Source organism: Calonectris borealis, chromosome 2 (genome assembly GCF_964195595.1).
Source record: "Calonectris borealis chromosome 2, bCalBor7.hap1.2, whole genome shotgun sequence".
In the NCBI taxonomy this organism is placed as follows: domain Eukaryota; kingdom Metazoa; phylum Chordata; class Aves; order Procellariiformes; family Procellariidae; genus Calonectris; species Calonectris borealis.
In genome coordinates, this window is record NC_134313.1 from 49,518,772 (window position 1) to 49,538,712 (window position 19,941).

Consider the following 19,941-nt stretch of genomic DNA (forward strand, 5'->3'; position numbering starts at 1 on the left):
TTTTCTGTTGTTTTTTTTTTTCCTGTTGGTGTACGAGTAGTTTACCATTGCAAGCACTCAGTCTTTTACTGCTATATATTTTATATAATATGTAGTATGTTACAGTATATGTATTATGCTGTCTGTGCTCAAGAGGAGACTAAAGTTGAAGAAAAACTTGAAATGGATTGTCAAGAGCTTCTAAAGGTTCATTAACTGTTGTTACTAAACATTTTATCATATGTCTGCAAACTTGTCCTATGTGTATGTTGCTTAAAGTATAATTAGAAGCAAATGAACGTAAAAGGAAAATCTTATTTATATTTTACTCAGAATTTTTTTCTTTCTTTAATTTTTTGAGCAAAATTTCGTAGCAGGAATGAGAGTGTAGAACACCAAGCCAATTTAGGTGTAAAAGTTGAAAAGCCTATGTAAGCCATGGGAGACTTGATCTGTATTGAAACATTAAAATTTAAAAATGCTAATATAATAGCTTAATATATATATATAATTTTTTGAAGGTGGCAATCCTTATTCCTTTTCGGAATCGCCATGAGCATCTTCCAATTTTTTTTCGTCATCTGATACCTATGTTGCAAAAGCAGCGACTGGAATTTGCCTTCTATGTTGTTGAACAGGTAACAGCATTTACTTGAGAAGTGACTCTTCAAGATTCCTTACTAAAGGGGATTTGATATTCTTATCAAGATTTGGATGAATCCTGAATTTAAAAATTGTTACTCTGCTGTTCTAATCCTTTGAATGAAAAAGGAAAGTTCAGCTCCGTTGCCCAGTTTAAGCAGTGCCCAGATACATGTTGCTTTTCTTCAAATGTGGCCTGATATTTTATAGGTGATAACATGGCCTCTTTGAATGTATAGTTTTTGTAAGCTTTCAAGGGGGTGGGGGGGAAGGTTTTATGTGTAAGAATTGGAAACGGTCATTTACAGCAGGCCATTTTACAGCACATGCTCACTGAAATCCAGTTGAAGACAATGGTATTAAAGTGTATACTGTCCAGTTAATATATGTGAAATATAATGGAGGCATTAATGATATAAAATTACCAACTAGTACCTTGGCTAGAGGTCTCTTCAGAAACGGAGAGGAATGGATATGGAGGAAAAAAATCACTTTTTAAAAAAAAAAAAAGTTTCTGCAAGCCACAATCAAGGAGTGAAGTAGTGCAGATGGGTAGCTTAAGGAATTTGCACTGTAGTAGATAGCTAGATCCCTAAAGAAATTACAGGACTTATTTTTCATGGTTTATGTAATGCAATATTTTCAGGTGACAAAGTGAAAAAATTGCAGAAAACAAAAAAATCCTCTAAATTGTCACTTAAAAAAAGGCATATAGGATTCATTTGCCATATCAAAAGGTCTTATATTATCTTGTTTGTTCAAAATGGACATGAGGAGATTTAAATTGTACTGGAAATAAAAATTATTTGAATCTGACTTCATTAAAGTTTCTGAGAAACTGGAAGTAAGTTCTAATATAAGGTTAATAATAAATATGTAACCAAGTTGCAGGCGTTTTCACAGCATCGGAATTTTTTCAGTAATTGACTGTTTTAACAAGAAACAAAACTTAACGTTTTTTTCTTAGTGTGTATCAGTATTTCTTTAACTCGTAATGTCATGCTGTATTACTCCAAACCACTCATATTTTGATATTTTAGTGTTACTAGTGCTATAAGTTGCTAGTGCTGTTAAGTTTTGTGTAAGAGGGGAGAACATCTAGACTTTTAAATCACAAAATACAGTTGATGTAGTTGGTGCTAACCAGACTTATTGCTCTGCTTAGCTAGAGGAGTAACAGGTATCTTTGTCAATGCTTTTTTTTTATGTAGTAGAGGATGTATTTCTCATAGTATTGAAATTTCGTCTCTTTCTTCTTGATTCTTACAATGTCTCCTTTGCTTTCTGTTTGAAGACAGGTACACAACCTTTTAATCGTGCAATGCTCTTTAATGTTGGCTTCAAAGAGGCTATGAAGGATGCTGTCTGGGACTGCATAATATTTCATGATGTGGATCACTTACCTGAAAATGACCGAAATTATTATGGATGTGGAGAAATGCCACGCCATTTTGCAGCAAAGCTCGACAAATACATGTACATGTAAGTAATTAGCTTAATTCACATTGTTTCTTAAAGACCCAGAAACATTCTTAAAGTGTGTATTAATTTTGTGACAGTATATACAGTAGGTGAAACCAATAAAACAGGCTCCTACCATGCTATTTACATAAATGAATATCTAGTTATTACAAGGAAGATTTAAGTTTAGTGTCTACATTTGATATGTTGCTAATTTGAAGATATTATTTATAATTTTCAGTATTGAACTTGTTGCAGTGAGGTTGATCTTTAAAAAAAAAAAAAAAGTAAGTTACATGTGTCAAGGGGGAAAAACTTACCTTGCTTATTAGAAATCTTTTCTGGCTACATAAGTCTTTGTGGTGGCTGTTAACAAAGATAAGCAGATAATCTGCAGCAAAATACCACAGAAGAAATGTCTTAATTTTCTTTTAAATGTACAAGTTATTTCTGCTTTGTACTGCTTTTTAAACAGAAGATTTTCTTACTGCTAGACCATTTTTATCTTGTATTCGGCCTCTATTGAAATTTGATGAATGTAATGGGTCCTGCAGTTTTGTTACCTCCTTTCCTTCTGCCATTTTACATTAATGATGTTTTACTTGCTTTTTAACACTCCGCTATCTCATGACACTCTTCTAATCACTTCACAAAATGCTGTAGCTTATTGCTTGCTACATGTATGTATTTGCCATCTTGAAATTTTATTTGTGAAGTTGATTAACTTGAACACCTGGTCAACCTGATAGATCAAAAGCAACGCACTGAAAACATGACTGTGCGTTTGGACTTCAGGTTGTCAGCCAATTAGCAGTCAAACCTTTAAAGATTTTGTATATATTTAAAAATATATAAACACATACAAATATGTAAGAGATTTAATCTGTCTTTACATGTATTTATAAAATACTTTGTGTATTTATATATACATTTGTAAAATTTATAGAATGTCTAAGTACAGATAAATATTTACAAAATATGTTTATAAAATAGATAAATGTATATATAAATACATATCTATAAAATATAAAAATAAATATATATTTCTGTATATATACAAAAAAGTGCATGTGCACCACACACACATATGTATATATGAATAAAAACCTCAAACAGTTCCATAAACTGTCATCCCCCAATTGTTTTTATCTTTGGTTGGTGGGTTGCTTTTGGGTTGTTGTTGGGTTTTTGTTGGTTGGGGTTTTTTTTGGGGTGGGGGAGAGGGGGGCATTTGTTTTTTTGGGGGGGGGGGGTTAGAACACCTGTTATTTCAGTTAAATATTGAAAGGGAATATATAGTAACAACCTTCCCCGAAAGCTATTAAGATTTCATTGAAATCTGTGTTTCCACAGAGATCAGAAATTACATGACTGTGTATTTCTTTTTCTTTCCCCTTGCATTCTGGAGTTATTTGTCCTTCAGTGTGGCAATTGTGTCCTAAGCAATGGTAAATCTTTTTGTAGATAGTCCTAACTCCTTGAAGATTCCACATTTGGAAGCATCTTCTGAGAAACATGTTCGATTACTTTTATTTGATGAAATTGTGTGCTGTTTCTGAAAGAGGAACGTGCTTTACTGTAGCAGCTTCTGGGTTAAGGATACAAGTTAATATTGATGGAAGTAAATATAGATACTTAAATTTTTTTTTTTTTTTTTTTGATTGACAAAGTGTTTTGAGAACTGGAAATCACATTGCCTGGGCCTTAGTATGTTATGTTATATAGCTATAGTGGCTGTTCGTGGTGGCCAACTGCTTATTACTTAATAATATGTGTTAGTAATTACTGTATGCTTACTGACAAAAAAGCCTTTAGATCCTTTTGATTCAAAAGTTTAGCTTCTAAAAACTGGAAAACTGGTTTTTAAATAAGTATGTATTTCACTGTGGTTGAATACGTACTGTTAAACTGTTCCTTTCAAGTTTTAACAGTTCTGTAGAATACAGTCATGAATTAAAATTACTGAATTGATGCTTTACAGATTTCTAATTTTTTCAGTTGATTAAAGAGTTTTTTTCAGCTGAATAGTGTCAAAATACAATAGTTTGAGGGCTTCAGTTTACACTTCAGCTTTGGGTCTGAATCAGCCATCTGAAATATGTGATAGACTTCTGTTTCATGTGGCGGTACTAATTTGAGCTACAGTCTAAGAGTACCTTTTATGCAAATCAGACACTACAGCAAACGTTTTATTCAACTTCCATATATGTTACTAATTGCCAGCGATCTGTGAACCAATTTCCCTTAGTGAATACATTCAGCATCTCATGTTCTTAGTTTGGGGGGGTTCTTGTTTTTTTGAAAGGCACTGTTCAAAGAGAGGGCTACCTATCTAAGTTCAGCTAATAATACAGAATTTGTCTTTTGTTTTCAGTCTTCCATACAATGAGTTCTTCGGTGGTGTAAGTGGCCTGACAGTGGAACAATTCAAGAAGATCAATGGGTTTCCAAATGCCTTTTGGGGATGGGGTGGAGAAGATGATGATCTTTGGAACAGGTGAGTGTTCAGTGCTTATGTCTTTCTTATCGTTCTGTGGTATCCACTCCTTTAGAACAATTAGGTGTTTTTTCTTTCAGTTGTTACCTTTTTTTTGTTTGTTTTAAATGAACAAATTCTAACATTTCTAAAGAGTTCACTTCAGAAATATCAGAACGTACCGTTTGAAGGGATAAGTATGATGTTCTTTTTTCTTGGCCTGGGGACAGTTAACAGGCTTTTAAGAGATAGGTCTTGTAACAAATAACGGATATAACAACAGATAACAGTATTAAGCATATTTAGTCTCATTCCTTCTAGTCTTCTGTGCGTTACTTTTTAATTTTAATTTACATCTTTCTTGCTGCTAGCATTATGGAATACCATCCCACAGACATGTAGAGTAAGCATGAGTTTAAGTATCTTTCATATCTTAGGAGCAGTGTTTGAGAGAGAGGTTAATTTGTGACTATATTGATAGTCACAAATTGGACAATGTACAACAATACTCACTGTATTACTAACTGCTTACAATAAACACCTGTAAAATGTTCCAGTTGAGCTGTTGAAACTAAGTGTCTGCATGAGTTTATATATAAAGAGATACATTTTAAAGGAAGAGTTTGTATGTTTTTATTCTTTTTCCTTACTATCTTCATATTTTTATGCTGTTGTGCTTTAAGAACAAATACGAAATTATTACTATTTCACACTTCATTGGTTTTGCCAGCTTTTTTAGTTGTTGGGTTAGGAGTGTTTCGGGTTTTTTAGGGAGAGGATGTCAGTGAACGCAAAGACTTAGCTTTCAAAGATTTGATCCGTATTTTTCACTTTTGCTGTAACTTGTAAAAACATCTTTTTAATACTCTTCATACAAATGTTTCTGTATTATACTGTAGGGTTCACTATGCTGGATACAACGTAACAAGACCAGAGGGAGATTTAGGGAAGTACAAATCCATTCCTCATCATCACAGAGGTGAAGTCCAGTTTTTAGGACGGTAAGAAAAACCGAGAACTCCTCAAATACTAGAGCTAAAGATGTAAAATTTTTTCTTATACACATGCAAATCTTCCACACATACAAATAAGCAGTCGGTGCTTATCAGTGTTACTCCCTCTTTAGTGCTAAACTTTGTATTTTCTTAAACACATTATGTTTGGTGTACAGATATTTCTTATTTAACCGTGAGAGAGACTGAGTTTGTGTGTCAGAGGATATTATTGTCACGATCTTTGATGCAGAATGTTGTTGTTCCTTAATAGTTTGGGCATTAGTACTGGCAGGGCTCCATTAGTTGGTTAATTTGGATATTCTGCAAGAGGAAGCAGTACAGCTAGGGGAAATGACTTCTGCGTGAAAACAGACTTTAAAACTCCTCAAGGATTGGTTGCTTCCATCATATTTCATTCCTTTCTGAGATATAGGTCTTCTCATTTCTTGCTTACATTGACACGAATGTTTTCTTTCGGGGTTCCTTTCCTTTGCTACAAAGATGCAAAACACTAACTGGCCAGTAGGTTCTGGCTGCCCTAGACTGGAATAGCAACCAGAATGCAGCAGATGAGCTACACCTAAAAATTATAATGTGAAACGCAAAATAAAGGGTTCATGGTATGTGTTCGCAGATAATTAGAAATACTGCTCAATTCTGTTATCAATGTGTGTCTCTTTTTCTGGGAACATCATTATTTTCTACTTTATTCATAATTTTTAAATAGACACGTACAGTAGACATGAGTAAATACATGATACGATATATATCAGTAGTCTGGGGGAGGGGGAGGAGAACTGTTTTTTTAATCACCTCAAATTTAGATGTTTGCAAATGCAGGAGTCTCAAGAATTAAATGAAAAACAATTCAGACATTTAAATGTATAATGATGAACAGTGAAGGTTCATAAATCTTCTCTGAGCTCTGTAGTTGAGTTTTATAGCAAAAGAACATGAAGAAATTGAATGGTCTTTAAAAATCAGTTTAGTTTGGGACCATAAAAAGTATACATATTAAATGCCTTCTTTGTTACTTAGTCTTAATGTTAACTTGTATATATGAACATAAAATCTAAGTGTATTAAAAACCAGAAAGTGGCTTGCATTTAAAGCTTAGGTAGGTAATTTGGTAATTTCAAAGGACTGAGAGGTAGTTTCAGAATTTAAAGCATATTTCAAAATGAAATGACTGTTGCAGTATCATGTCTAACATCAATTGAATTGTTTCTTGCAAATCTTTCTCATGTTTTATTCTTCCAACTCCCTCTGCAGATATAAACTTCTGAGGTATTCCAGAGAACGTCAGTATATTGATGGGTTGAACAATTTAATATATACTCCTAAAATACTTGTCAGTAGATTGTATAAAAATATAACTGTTAATCTCATACCAGAACTTGCTCCTGTTAGAGACTATTGATGGAAGTGGAATGACAAGCTACCCTACCAGAATAAACTTTTAACACTGGAAGCTACTAATAGACACTGTAAAACAAAACCAAACCAACAAACAGCATCTTAGAATTAGAGATTTTTGACCATTTGATGATGCATATTTGGGATGAGAAGTAAAGTGATTTTATGTACCATGCATTTTGTTCTGAAAGAAAAGCCAGCAGCTACAACTCAGATGTTTACAGCATGAGACTACTGTTCAAGCCTTCATTCTTCATATTCTCTATCTTAACCACTCAACTAAATAAACTGCAGAAAACAGACTTGTAGCTTCTCTGGAAGTAGGGACAGGGGCCTCTTCTTCCAGGATTTTTTTATACTAAACTGTCCCTCCCCTCGTATTTAAATGAATGCTTTTTTTTCTTTTTAAAATGTGTTTTGTAAATATGTGATGTAAATTAATGTGTGTACATTGCTTTTAAATTGCTCAATATTTTATGCTTCAGTATGTATTTGAGTGTGTTCTCGTTTGAATTCTATAGGAATGTTTTTACTAGCATGAAAGAACAAATGTAAAATGTAAGTATGCTTAAAAAAAGGTTATACCTTATGTGAAATGAAGGAAATATTAATTGTTGGCCAGCTATGACTGTAAACTGTTATACTAGTTTTGAGCTCTAGGCCTCCTGCATATCTATATAGAAAAATCAATTTCGTATATGAACTTGTTAGAAAGAAAGCTTTTAATTTTATTTATTGCCAGCAAAATTGTATGATACCCTGCCTGCCATCTAAATCCTATTTATATGCATATTGCATGTGTATTAGGGAAAATCTTGCGGTTGTTGCATATTATGATCTACAGGAATTCTAACTGTTTCCAAGTGTGCCACTAGTGTCAATGTCAGGGATTTTAATGCCTAAAACAATGTGTCTAGGTGCGTACAGTATTTTGGTATTGTTCTTTTTTTTTTTTTTTTTAAATTCTAGTAAACAGCACTTTTATTCCTCCAAAATCAGAAGAGCCAAAAATGTGTCTTCATTGGAAGAATATTAAAGTAAGATTTTTAAGAAAATAATAAAACATAGTTCTAATAGTTCTAATGCTTGCAGTGTGGGATTTTCAGAACCACGGTGTTGGTCAAACTGTTCCGATGATGGTGATGGCGTAAGCGGAACTGAAAGCAGGCCAATCCCAAGTGCTTTTTAAAATTCCACCCGTAATATATTAATCAATATAGCTATTTAAGGGCCTATTCTGGTAGAGTGCTGAGTGCTTCTATGATGCACTAAGTATCCTCAAGTCGATGACTTTCAATGAGATTGAGGTTGCGCAGTCCCACTCAAGATTGGTCCTGTCTGTTTCTCTATTTTTGTGGTGTTATATGTATGAGTAACTAGCCTCTTTCCTTGGCTTATAATGGAAAACATATCTTCTTATTTTCTGTTTGCTTGTAATGTTACGCTACCTGAAAGTATCCCACTGCTAAGCATTATTATCTTTTCCTAATATTTTTTTACATCCCTGTTAATACTAAGAAAAAGGACTGGATCATTTATTTTCTATGTTAATGCAAAGATATTGACCAAGATATACTAAACTGTTTTGTTTGTCACAGTTACTCAACTCTTTAGGAACCAAAGACTGACTTCTGCTCCATGAAGAATGGAAAGCAGTATATAATAAGGATTGTTTATCCATAGAGTGTTCTGTAAGAGTGTTGACAAAGAATACTAACTTTAACTCATTACTATGTGTTGGTTTCCTGAATTGCTGCCGCAGATGGTGTGGTGCTTTGTATATTTGAGTTTGTTTGCCATAAACACCTTTTATGTCTTTAACATCCCAGCAGCAAATTATACCCTTAGCCATTCTGCAGTAAAGTTATAGCTTAGTTGTAGGCATCCCACATATTTAGTACAAATGTAATGAATTAATTTAAGTAGTTGAGAACAATTGTAAGGGATATTTTAAACCACATTGGAATTACCTTAAAATCTACCAGTTAATCTAATATGCTTTAGGAATGATGTAATGCAATGAAAATAATAAAAAGTGAGCATAAAGTGAACAAAACACCCTTCAAAAGCATGCTTAAGTGGTTTAATCACCTCCTGATATATTTTTCTATAACTGAGTGTATAGAATATTCTGAAGCATATGGATAAAGGGGAGATAATTAATACACTGTATGAACAATTATATCTTCAAAATAAAATTAGTCTTATTTCATAACAGACTAATACAATTCTTTAAGAGCTGTTGAATACATTTTTAAATCCCTGATGTAGTTTTGAAGTGATTCCTGGTTTTCAGTACAAGTTCACCTACAATTTAACACCTATGGTTATGAAACATCCTTTGGTACTGTAGGTCTGTACTGCTTTCTGAAGCATGCTTTTGTGCCCATTTGTTAGGCATTCTGTGAAATTAATGTGCAATTTTAAAGATTCTAATGCATATATATGTATATGTACATACATATATACATACTATATAACACATATGCTGTGGCTGAACTGATATAACTTTGCAGCTCTAAGTGATTAATCATGTATGGACTTAGAAAAATGTGAATTAAACCAGTATGCGAATGAATTATGACATGTAGCTGAGTTCTTAAAAAGTTTACATTTTGGTGCCCCAAAGCGAATGGATGTGAAATTATGAATTGTTAACCAACACTATTCTCTAAATACCTTTTATCACTTTGCTGGGAAGTTTTAACAGTTGCCATCTTAAATTACATCAAAAATAGTGTTTGTATACTACCTGCTTGAACTCAGTACTATTCTGTAGTGAATTTTAACATAGACAGTGCCTTCAAACAAAATAAATGTGATGCAGAACTAAGAGTTGTGCACATTCCTTTTGATATTTTCATGATTCTTGTGAAATGTAGAGAGAAGCCAATCACACTGGCTTTTGCATTGCTGATGAGGCAAATTAAGGACGTCCTCTCTTCAAGGAGTGAACATGAAGGGAGAAGAAAGAGGGAGTATTTTACAAGATTCTGAAGGTCTTGCAAATTAACAAGTAAAAACATTACGGAAATATTAACAGTGGAATCTGGTTGATATGCTAAGGAACTCTTAAGCCCATTTGCTGTATTTAAAATTTAAGTGGGAGAATATAAAATATAAAATCCACTTTGCAATAGACAATATATTGAAAAGCAAGTGCAAAATGTCCTTTTTCTTGGATCTTGCCAGTCTATTTTTCTATCATTATGTTTACTAATGACTGTGTTGTAGTGGGTTACTAATGAGCCAGATATTTAAAAATATTAAAAGGATCCATTGCGTATCAGCAAGAAGTGTACTTAAGATTATTTTATTTGTAGAGGTATGTAAGCTAGGCTTAATGAAAAATGCACTGAAACAAATGCTGGGAATTTCCTGTGTACTTTCATAGTTTTGGTTTTTTGTTGTTCATGAAAATGTTTGTACTTTTTTATCATTGTCTTTTATGAAATATAATGTTCTAAAGATTGTGTTGGTTTGTTTATTCTGAGGTTCTGTGGAGAACATATCTCCTTTGTGTTTTGTTTATAGACAAAGTGCTCATTTTTGTAGTGCTCAGTACCTCGAAGTAACAACAAAAGGAAAGGGAACCTGGCCAGCAAATACATCAGGTTAGGCTGTGATGGGATCAAGCCTTAGGCTAACAAATCATTTTCCCTTTATTGGTATTTATATGCTTTCGGCTTTTGGTTTTATTACGCTAAATGACTCAACGTTTTTGCGTACTTTTCCAAGATAGGGTTGCTATTCTGTTGAATCTCCTAATGGCTCTTCTCTATGCTTATTTCTGTTTAGGAGTAATCTTCCTTATATACGGATTACAAGAATGGGAAATAGAAGAATTCATCCATATTTCTCCTGGCATTAAATAGGGAGCTGGTTTTCTCAGAAATCATCATTTATCCTTCTTATTTTTCTTTGTATCTTACAACTAGTACAGAAGTGTCTGATGGTTAGAGCTATGCGAGTAATTTTTGGGAGTACTTCAACTGGGGACAAAGGTATGCAGAATTTTATGCAAATACACAAATAAATTTCTTTAAGTATGTTTGATGGGTATGCTTTTCTGCAGCACTTTCAAGGATATGGGTTCTCCTTGAAAGTGCCACCAGTTATAATATAGTGGAAAGCAGGAAAGAAAGCATTTTGAGTATGTGTAGCATCCTTAAATGCTATTTTACCTTGCTGTCACTTTTAAGCTGCTTTTGCTTCTGTATCTTAAAAATCAGAACTGGGAGGTGAGTTTATCTGATGATTACGTAGGGCCCTGGGTAGTAGTCCCATGTGACTTCATCTGTTGTGGGCTTCAGTAATAAGGTATAGATGATGGTAGGTGGTGGATTGCATTTCCTCTGTGCTTACTTTTCATGAGACACCTTTCAGATGTGTTTGGTTTGTTTCCTTTACAAGAAGGAATGTAGTTTATTAACTTCATGGAAAAATTTGGTTTATTCTCAGAATCCCAGTGATGGAGTTTCAATGCATTTTTTCTAAGCTTACTGTGTTTTTTCAAACCCTAAACTTTTATTCAGAAGAGCAATACTTACAGAATAGAGAAATACACAATACTTTTATTCAGAAGAGTATTTGAAAATGAAGTCAATACACGTTCTTCCTAAAGTTAACAAAATGAATAAACAACTTGACTGTTACTGTTAGTGATTTACTATGAAATCTAAAGCTGTCGATACAGTCAGAAACTAAGTTCTTATCATTTATGGAAATTTGAATTTACACATCTAAATTTTCATGCTTAATGTCAGCTTCTATTCCACTGGCTCACTAACTACTGCTGTAGTTGAGTAAGAAAAGGGACTGAGGAGAACAGCAATGGAGTAATGTCGATAACCAGCATCATTAGCTGTGAACACCACCTGCAAAAAGCAAAAACAAATACAAGACAAATGAGAAGTGATGTCTAGATAAAAGCCTAGATGGAACCATTGTGATCATTTTATCTAACCTCCCACAAAACTTTGGAAATATCTTCTCGTGTGGTGATTTGGTCAGTGTGATCTGTGACTGCCTGTCACACAGTTTTTCCACTGGTTAAATATCCTTTTCTTAAAAGCGTACATGTCACTTAAATTATTTAAAATTTTATCAAATATATTTATTATCCAAATTGGGGTTTTCTTGTTGGTACTCGTAAATGGCAACAAGATTTTTTCCTTATTGATTGTCTTTATTTAAAAAAAAAAAAAGGCATTCTTTCAAGTATTTGAATATTTTTGTTGCTTTTATGAAGTCCTGAACTTTGAGGAACAGAATTAAACATAGTGCTACAATAGCTATCATCAGGCCAAAATATGAAGCAGTGAGTTTCTTTAATCCTACTTATATATCTAGTGGATAGAGAAGGCCCGCATTAGTCCTTTGGCCACAACGTGGTAATGACCTTATGTATGAATCATTTACAACAGCCCTTTTAACATCTCCCCCATCAGCTCATGTCCTGCCTTTGATTTCTCCCTCTACACAGTAGATTTTGTGTTGTGAGATGATGAGTGTCAACTTTTAAAATAGACACAGTTCAATAACATTCTGTGATGCATAGCTTGTGCTCCTTTCAACATTAATAAAAAAGATGCATATGAAACAACCAGTGAACTGAGCAAAACATGATCCCTACTGAGGTTTATTTTTAAGAAAAGAGGTTCTTGTCCTCTGGATTAAATTCATTTCTAGTCTGGAATATAGATTTAAACGTTATTTTGATGTATAATCAATTTACTTGCATGCTTTCATCTTACCTCTTTCATTTCAATTACCACACCAGACAAGACTATCCAGCGTTAACCTTCATTATTGTCTAGAATAAGAATGTTGTCTCTCATCCATTTCAGGGAGACAGAAACAAAATTTAACCCAGCTGTTTGCCACCTTTTTTCCAAGGAGTTGAGGAATGGCTCTTTGAGCAGCAGTTGCAAACTGTACAGCTGGTCCTGCTCACTGATCTGTCACAGTCCAGCAAACAACTAATACAGGACTGCTGCTGCTACTGAAAGGTCATGTGAAAGGGCTGATGCTGTAGAGGGGGAGGGGACAGCCCCCAAGGAGTCCCAAACCCTGGAGCTGGCCTCAGTTGGTACCAGGTTTGGAGCACCTTCATCTAACCAGTTTATCTGGCCCATGCAAACTAAAAAGGCCTTTTTTTCTCTTTTAAACTGAGGATCCAAGCATCCAGAACATAGTTCATCCTTTCAGTATCTTCAAAAATCTAAATTATAAACTTTGTCTGCAGCCATACAAATACTGGATCCAAAATGCAGAAAAATCCTTTTCCCAGGAGACTTAAGATTACTCCACCTGTTCTCCCTCAGGAGTCTAGAAATAGCCACAGAAAGCATCACAGGCTTAAGCAGAGGTAGAAGGACAGAAAACCTCATAGTAAGTAATGCATCTAAGAGCTTATTGAGAGTTACGGGGAAAGTAGTAACTAGATTCTCTCATGAGTATGTTGTTACAAAGCTTTGAGACTGGATTTAAAGTGTTAATGCAAAAATATTTTAAACTGAAAAGAAAGTTCAACATGTCAATTAGTAATTGAAGCCTAGACTTATAAAGTATCTTTGTTCTTTGCAACTAAAATTACAGGAGAGAATGAATACTCACATCAGCATGGTGATGGAAGGGGTTCAAGCCCAGTCTCTTCCAGTAAGAGGCTGTGTCAAGCTCAATCTTGTATATCCCCGTTACAAATTGTTCTTTAGTTGTGAGCTCATGGAGCTCTCCATTGTCATTGGTTTGTCTATGTGATGGCAGAAGAATGGCACTTTTATATTTTGGTTAAAAGCATGAGAAAAATGCAGTTCTTAGCAATTGAACTTGAGTGATGTTGTGTAGCTTAAGTAATATGATGAATACTTCTATTGATCTGGAATGGCTTACGTCCATCTGTATTACGGATGCTTCAGAGCTTATCTTGGCATTTGCTACTTCCACGACCGCCGCAGCAGATGGCTGCCTGCCATGTCACTACTCTGCATGGTTTGGGGGTGAGCCAAAAGCTGGCATTATTGTTCATAGACTCCTGGCAGAGTCTTGGAGTTAATTAAATGAACCCATTCAGAGGGAAAACTTGACCACTGCTGTAAGCAATGTGGAAGCTCTGTGATGCACTTACTGTGCAAGTAAGTAGGGTCAACTCTCTTGATTTTTCCGTAGTTTTCTTACTTATTTAAATACATTGAGTTTTATCAGTATGAATATTTTTTACAGTTGGCTCTCTGAAATTTGAGATCTGCTATTTGAAATGACCGTAGGTCAGCCAACAGTGTAGCCTTATGGAATTCCCTGTTGTCTTGTATTGATCAGTTGGTTTTCCATCCTCAACAAACAGATGGTTTTGTTTGATTTGAAGATTCTATCAGTGCCAAGGCCATAGTACTGGCTTGAAACTATAGACCTTTGAACACCAACCAGTTTGGGGCTCCAGAACCAATATTGAATGTTGTCTCTCAAACACGTCTCTTGGTTGAAACCTATTTCTGTGAAATAAGTTATATAATACTACGTTTTTGATTGGGTGGGTTATCAGCAAATAACAATGCTGCTAGTGCCTGGTTTTAGTAGTCACAAACCACTGCTTTGTGTTCTAGCTGCCAAATCTTTTTCTGAACATTTTTTATTCAAATTGCATGCAGAGAAAAATAAACGATTGAATGTTTTTTGTGTCATTGTTCAGTGCATTACTTAGGATTTGTGCTTTAATATAGCCTATAACTATGAAGTCATAGAACACCATTTGTATCCTACAAGGTGCTCTGTAGTCAGTTATCAAATTATTTTTTATCCGTTCAAATGTCTCTATTTTTTCTTTGTCGTAGATTCATCATTGTTAGATAACTGTTCATGTCTGTAGTAAGCTTTCTCAGCTAAAACCAAACATATCTTTAACGGAGAACAGTTCGGAATCTCTTGCTAACATTCCATTATTTAGAAATTAACAATGCTGGAGAGGTTGATTTAGTATTATCATGACTTTAGCATACCTTATGTTAAGTTTACTTTGTTCTTTGTTTCAGATGTTAAGTATGTTTTTAAGGCTTCAGTCAAGATCTAGCTGTTCAGCGGAGTATCTATATAAAGCCTCTAAGCTCAGATTTGAGGATAAGTAAACTGAATACCTTCTTAATGGAAAATCACATACATTTCCAGTGCTTTCCAATGTGTGAAGCTATCTTCTCAGTTGAGGGGTGGGAGGCCATTTAAGTAGGACAACATAAATAGATTTTCTTCCCCCGCCCCTCCATGTACAAATATGTGTAGCCTTCGCTGTAGCAGTATTTTTCAAGGACACATATGAGAGCACTGTTGCTTCTGCCAGCCCACTGCTCTACAACAGTGAGGCACTTACGGACAGTTTCTCATGGGCTTTCTACAAATGGATCCGAGTCTGGGATCCCACTGTTGAAACTCCTGCACTATGTGCCGGCTTTAGCCTTTATGAGCCCTATCTCACTTTTTTAGGTAGAATAGACTGTTAACAGACCGGGAAAGAGGATGAGACCTTGCAAATATCGTGGGGAGAAAAGTGTGGAAGTGGGATGTTGCTTGTTGAACAGAGAAAGAATGTTCATTCTGTGTACCCCCTAAGAATTTTTTCAATTTCATTTCAGATTATACTTTAAGTAAAAATTGCTTTTTTCACGTGTTAATATATACTAAAATTGAGGGCAATTTAAAAAAAAAGTCATCTACATTTGAAATTCTACAATTATATTTTTTTAAAAGACATGGCAGCGTTTAAATATCTGGGAGATTCTTTTTCTTCTTTTAGATTAATTGCTTCTCTGTGGGGGAGGAGGTGAGAAAGCTTTATCCCCGAATTTTCTCCTTTTGGCTGATTCCTTTTTCTTGAAGGAAAGAAGGCTATCAGTTATAGATGTGGTATATGTTCAAAACAGTTCTGTGTTTTCTTTTTAAATCTGTGGTGTTGTATGAAATGAAAAGCCATTTAGAAAGAAGGAAAATATCCAATAAAGGTAGGATTCTCAACCAGAGTCTTAGTTTCAAACAAACTAAAAGAGTCTACCTGATTCTTCTGGTAACAATGCAGCAGTTCATTGGTGGGTACTGAAAAGTAATACAATCCTTTGTAATGAAATTGAAGAGAAGCGATGATTGAACTAAAGGATAGTTTAAAATACTTCCTTGTGCACACAGTAATTACAAAGCATTATAAAACCATTTTGGTACTTGAAACTGTAGTACAGTTAAAAGACAGTCTGCAGCAAATTCATTCAATAGTATGTTATCTTTCCTCTGAGTAAAAAAGACATCACATGTTAGAGAATGTGAAACTGGTTTTTCAACTATTTGGCCTCTTCCCATTGCCTTTCCCTTCTTTCACTTATTTTGATACAACTTACTTTGAATTTAACACTTCCCAAGATCCATCTGCAGCTTCTTTATATAACTTAACTGGAACATTTGGAGCTGGACTTCCTCGGACTGAATCCAGAATTTTTATAAAAAGAGGATGCGTGGAGTCAGCAGAGTCCTTCAGGTAGGAAGAGAGAATTTTTACGTTGTAAGAAAGCTAAGCGATGGTGCATAATAAAGCAGTAAGGAATCTTATTCTTTAGATCTAGAGAATATACCGTATTTTCCTCAACAAGATCACTGTGTACTGCAGAAGTGTAGCCTGCAGCTTTCTGGGGACTGGATATGGTGGAACTGGGGAGGAAGGTGTCAGGAGCTGTCGGGGGAGTGTAGCCACGTGCGCTGAGGATGCACCGCGGCAGTGTGTGAGAACACGTTTCTGTTTTCTCTTTGTCATGGCTTAGCTACACATCATCTCCATCTCCAGTTGTAACTAAATTGTGACCTCAACAGCAAATAATTAAATCATCAAAGGTAGCAGGAATGTTTAAAAATCTGGCAACTCTTCCTCTGTATTTTGGAGTGGCAATTTGAGCACAGCTTTCTGGATTTGAGAGCATCTGATGTCTTGTTGCCATGCAGTTATCTTAGTTCTGCTGTAAACTGGATAAGCTCCACATACGGACTCTCTCCTAACACCATGTTGGATCAGATTTGTCAGCCCCTGGCAGCTCTGCAGGGATAGGAGAGGAAAACCTTCCTTCAAAGATGGGATGGCTGTAGTTTCACTCCCAACATGTTCATCACAAGCAGTGGTTATGCCCTGATGTTTTACGTATTCAAAGGCAGAGTTGAATCAGGGCTTTGACTTTCCATTACCTAATTCTGTATATGAGAAGTGAGAAAATAGAACTTTGTGGAAGGTGCTAATCAGGGATGATCTCAAAATAGCAATCATTGATCTCCATTTAATCATTGCAAAAAGAATCATGATGTAGGTGTTAAAAAGTAGGAACCCTCTCTTACATCTCCTCTTACAGTCTGTGACATGCTGAATATCCCATGGGCCCTATATCAGACCAACGTATCAGCAGGTTATCTGTAATGCCTGTATGCCCTGACTCCTCAGGCTCCTTTTCTGGAATGCACAAGCTCCTCACTCGTGTTTCCTTTGAGGCATTGGCAGTGGGGGCTCTGGTGCCACCACCTATTTTCCTGGCTTTTACACCCTGGGAGCTCAACGAAAGGCTGCTTCCTCACAAAGGTTGGTCAGGAATGCATTTTCCCAAAGATCAGAGCTTGACAGGAAGAATGAGTAGGGGGGGAGAGAGAGAGACCAGTCTGTTCTAGGAGAATTACAGGCTGAAGCGTCTGTGTCTCTAGCTTGCTTTGCTGGAATAAATGAGCCCTCTGGAGGTGGGATCCTGGCTTTGGCTCTGTTCTTTGCTTGCATCAATGAGTGTTGAGATCCCTTCTTGCTTGCATGGGATAGAGCTGTAGTGGGGAGAGCAGTAAGGGAGAGGACTGCAGAAGGCATTTCTCCAGCACGGATCTCACAACAGGAAATGAAATCCCTCACGACAGGAGCTTGTTCATTGTGTTATAAGGACTATTAGTTACTTTGCAACAGGACCAAGGCTTTTGTGTCGTGAATATGGTTTTTTTTTTCCTTTCTTCGCTTACATTGTTTTTCACATAGTCACTGAGTCTAATGACAAGTACTACTTCTCTAACCATAAAGCCCTCTCACTAATCACGAAAGAACGACCAGAAAAAGAGCAGAAAGAGAGTACTACAGTCAATACATACCATAAAATCAAAGTAATTGCAATAAAATGGAATATTCTATTTTTCACTTACACTAATTAAAGTATTAAAAAAAAAAAGAAAGAAAAAAAGTTGGGACTACATCAGTATGAAGGACCTCAATCCTGAGACACTTACCGGTGGTGCAGCTTCGGAGAAAAATGCCAGGCCAGCTAAGAAAACAAGAAATACAGAATGAAAAGCCATTTTGCCTACCACTAGGAAGTCTCAGTGTCAGCAAGTAGAAACTGGTGAGATCTGTGATTTTTATATCAAGGCCTCTAAACTGAAGCTACTTATTAGAAAACCCGTATGACTTTCAACATGCCAATTCATACTATTTACTTAGTAAACAATGAGAAAATAAGTAACCTATACAAACATGAACCTTGTCTGCAAAAATAAGTCTTTTATCATCGCCTGTGGAAATATTGTGAATATTGCCCACCTCAGCTACAGTGGTCTCTTTTCTTGCAAACAATGTCTATTCTGTTTTAATTTTCTCTTTTTGTTGAGGAATAGTGCTGTATGCATCTCATATAGTTGAGAGAAATACAAATTTCTTGTCCACTCAGCAATTTCAGTTTCAGTCAAAATTTCTCTGTGGTTATAGCTTGGCTTAAGTAACTCACCCACGTTTATCTATTACAAGATTTCTCTCTGTGGTGGCCTTGCCCCCACCTCTGATAAAAGGTAAGTGGATAATGTGTGGGCTATCTAGTTATCTTATGCATTCCCCTGCAGGAAAAATATGTTACTTTTGGTTTCCAGCATGATAATAGATACCTACATACCCATTTCTGGAGCACAGTTAAAGAGTGTTTTAAGTCCTGTCATGTCACTTGTGCCTTAGATTCAATACAAGTTCAAGACTTTCTCTGTAGAACTGCAAGTCAGCCCCCAAGGGAAGTCTGTGCTTCATTTTAGGGAACTGTTACTTCTTGAAATTAAACTTTGTCTTTCTGATCTTTGCTTAGATGCATGCACATATACTTTCTTGCTCAGTTTATTCTGTCTTCAGGTGGATGACTACATGCAGTTTGTTTGTTTGGTTTTTTTATGACTACACCACGACTGTATGAACATATTTATGTCCTATTTTGAGGGCTGGGCATAGCCCACTGCAAACCTCTAGGAATGCAGTTTTCCAGCTCTAGGAATAAATAGTAAGATCCCATGAAATATGCATGCTTTAAGATGGGTGCTGTTTTGGAACTATTTGCATTGCTTACAAGAGTTGTGTAACTGTCGTAGTATCCAGAAATCAGGGACAAAAGTAACCAAATAGTGAAACGTTAAAGACAAACGACGTCAAAGGTTGTAACTTGTAAATTCACTTGGTATGCAGTCATCCCAGCAGGCTCTGGGTGTAGAGATAAACTCCAAGGTCAGTGGCAGATGAGTGCTGATGGTTTCTAAATGGCATGATTTCAGTAACAATCTCTGTAGTTTCTGTAATCCTGTTAAACAACAATTCCTCTGCTTCAGGATATTTTAAATACAATAGGCCATCAGTCTACAGAAATCACTGCTAAAGCCCTCAAACTCTTTGGTCAGTGTATCAACAGCATTATTTGAATCACAGTCACTCTACAGCTTACCTTTGCTGTTTCTAAAAATATGAAGAGACTATTAAGATGATGCTTCTATTTTAAGACTTTTTAAAATAATGGCTAGAGATTTGACGACTTAGAGATTTAATTGGAATGCACATGAATACAGCAGCCAACTGGGTTAAAGACCAAAGTTGTTAAAAAGGGTGCTACTGAAATTGCTTTAGAACTTCCTAGATCAATTGAGCAGCAAACTTTCCTCTTGAAAGTGTTGAGGTTTGCC

At 35.5% G+C, this 19,941-nt stretch overlaps 2 protein-coding genes across 2 annotated transcripts in view; one reads left to right on the plus strand and one right to left on the minus strand.

The window, feature by feature from the left end:
• B4GALT6 (beta-1,4-galactosyltransferase 6) overlaps window positions 1-7,169 on the plus strand; it is a 30,815-nt gene extending 23,646 nt beyond the window's left edge. Inside the window, exons 5-9 of the mRNA XM_075141925.1 lie at window positions 501-617; window positions 1,916-2,103; window positions 4,457-4,579; window positions 5,458-5,559; window positions 6,826-7,169. Coding sequence (XP_074998026.1) covers window positions 501-617; window positions 1,916-2,103; window positions 4,457-4,579; window positions 5,458-5,559; window positions 6,826-6,973 — 678 coding nt within the window. The 3' untranslated portion in view covers window positions 6,974-7,169. The remainder of the gene's footprint in view (window positions 1-500; window positions 618-1,915; window positions 2,104-4,456; window positions 4,580-5,457; window positions 5,560-6,825) is intronic.
• Window positions 7,170-11,660: 4,491 nt separating this feature from the next.
• TTR (transthyretin) lies at window positions 11,661-18,531 on the minus strand. The gene is made up of 4 exons (XM_075141927.1): window positions 18,244-18,531; window positions 16,347-16,477; window positions 13,588-13,723; window positions 11,661-11,846 (listed from the first exon to the last, which is right to left on the minus strand). Exons 1-4 carry the CDS (start codon window positions 18,310-18,312, stop codon window positions 11,739-11,741), a joined length of 444 nt encoding a protein of 147 aa, XP_074998028.1. The 5' UTR covers window positions 18,313-18,531; the 3' UTR covers window positions 11,661-11,738.
• Window positions 18,532-19,941: the final 1,410 nt, after the last annotated feature.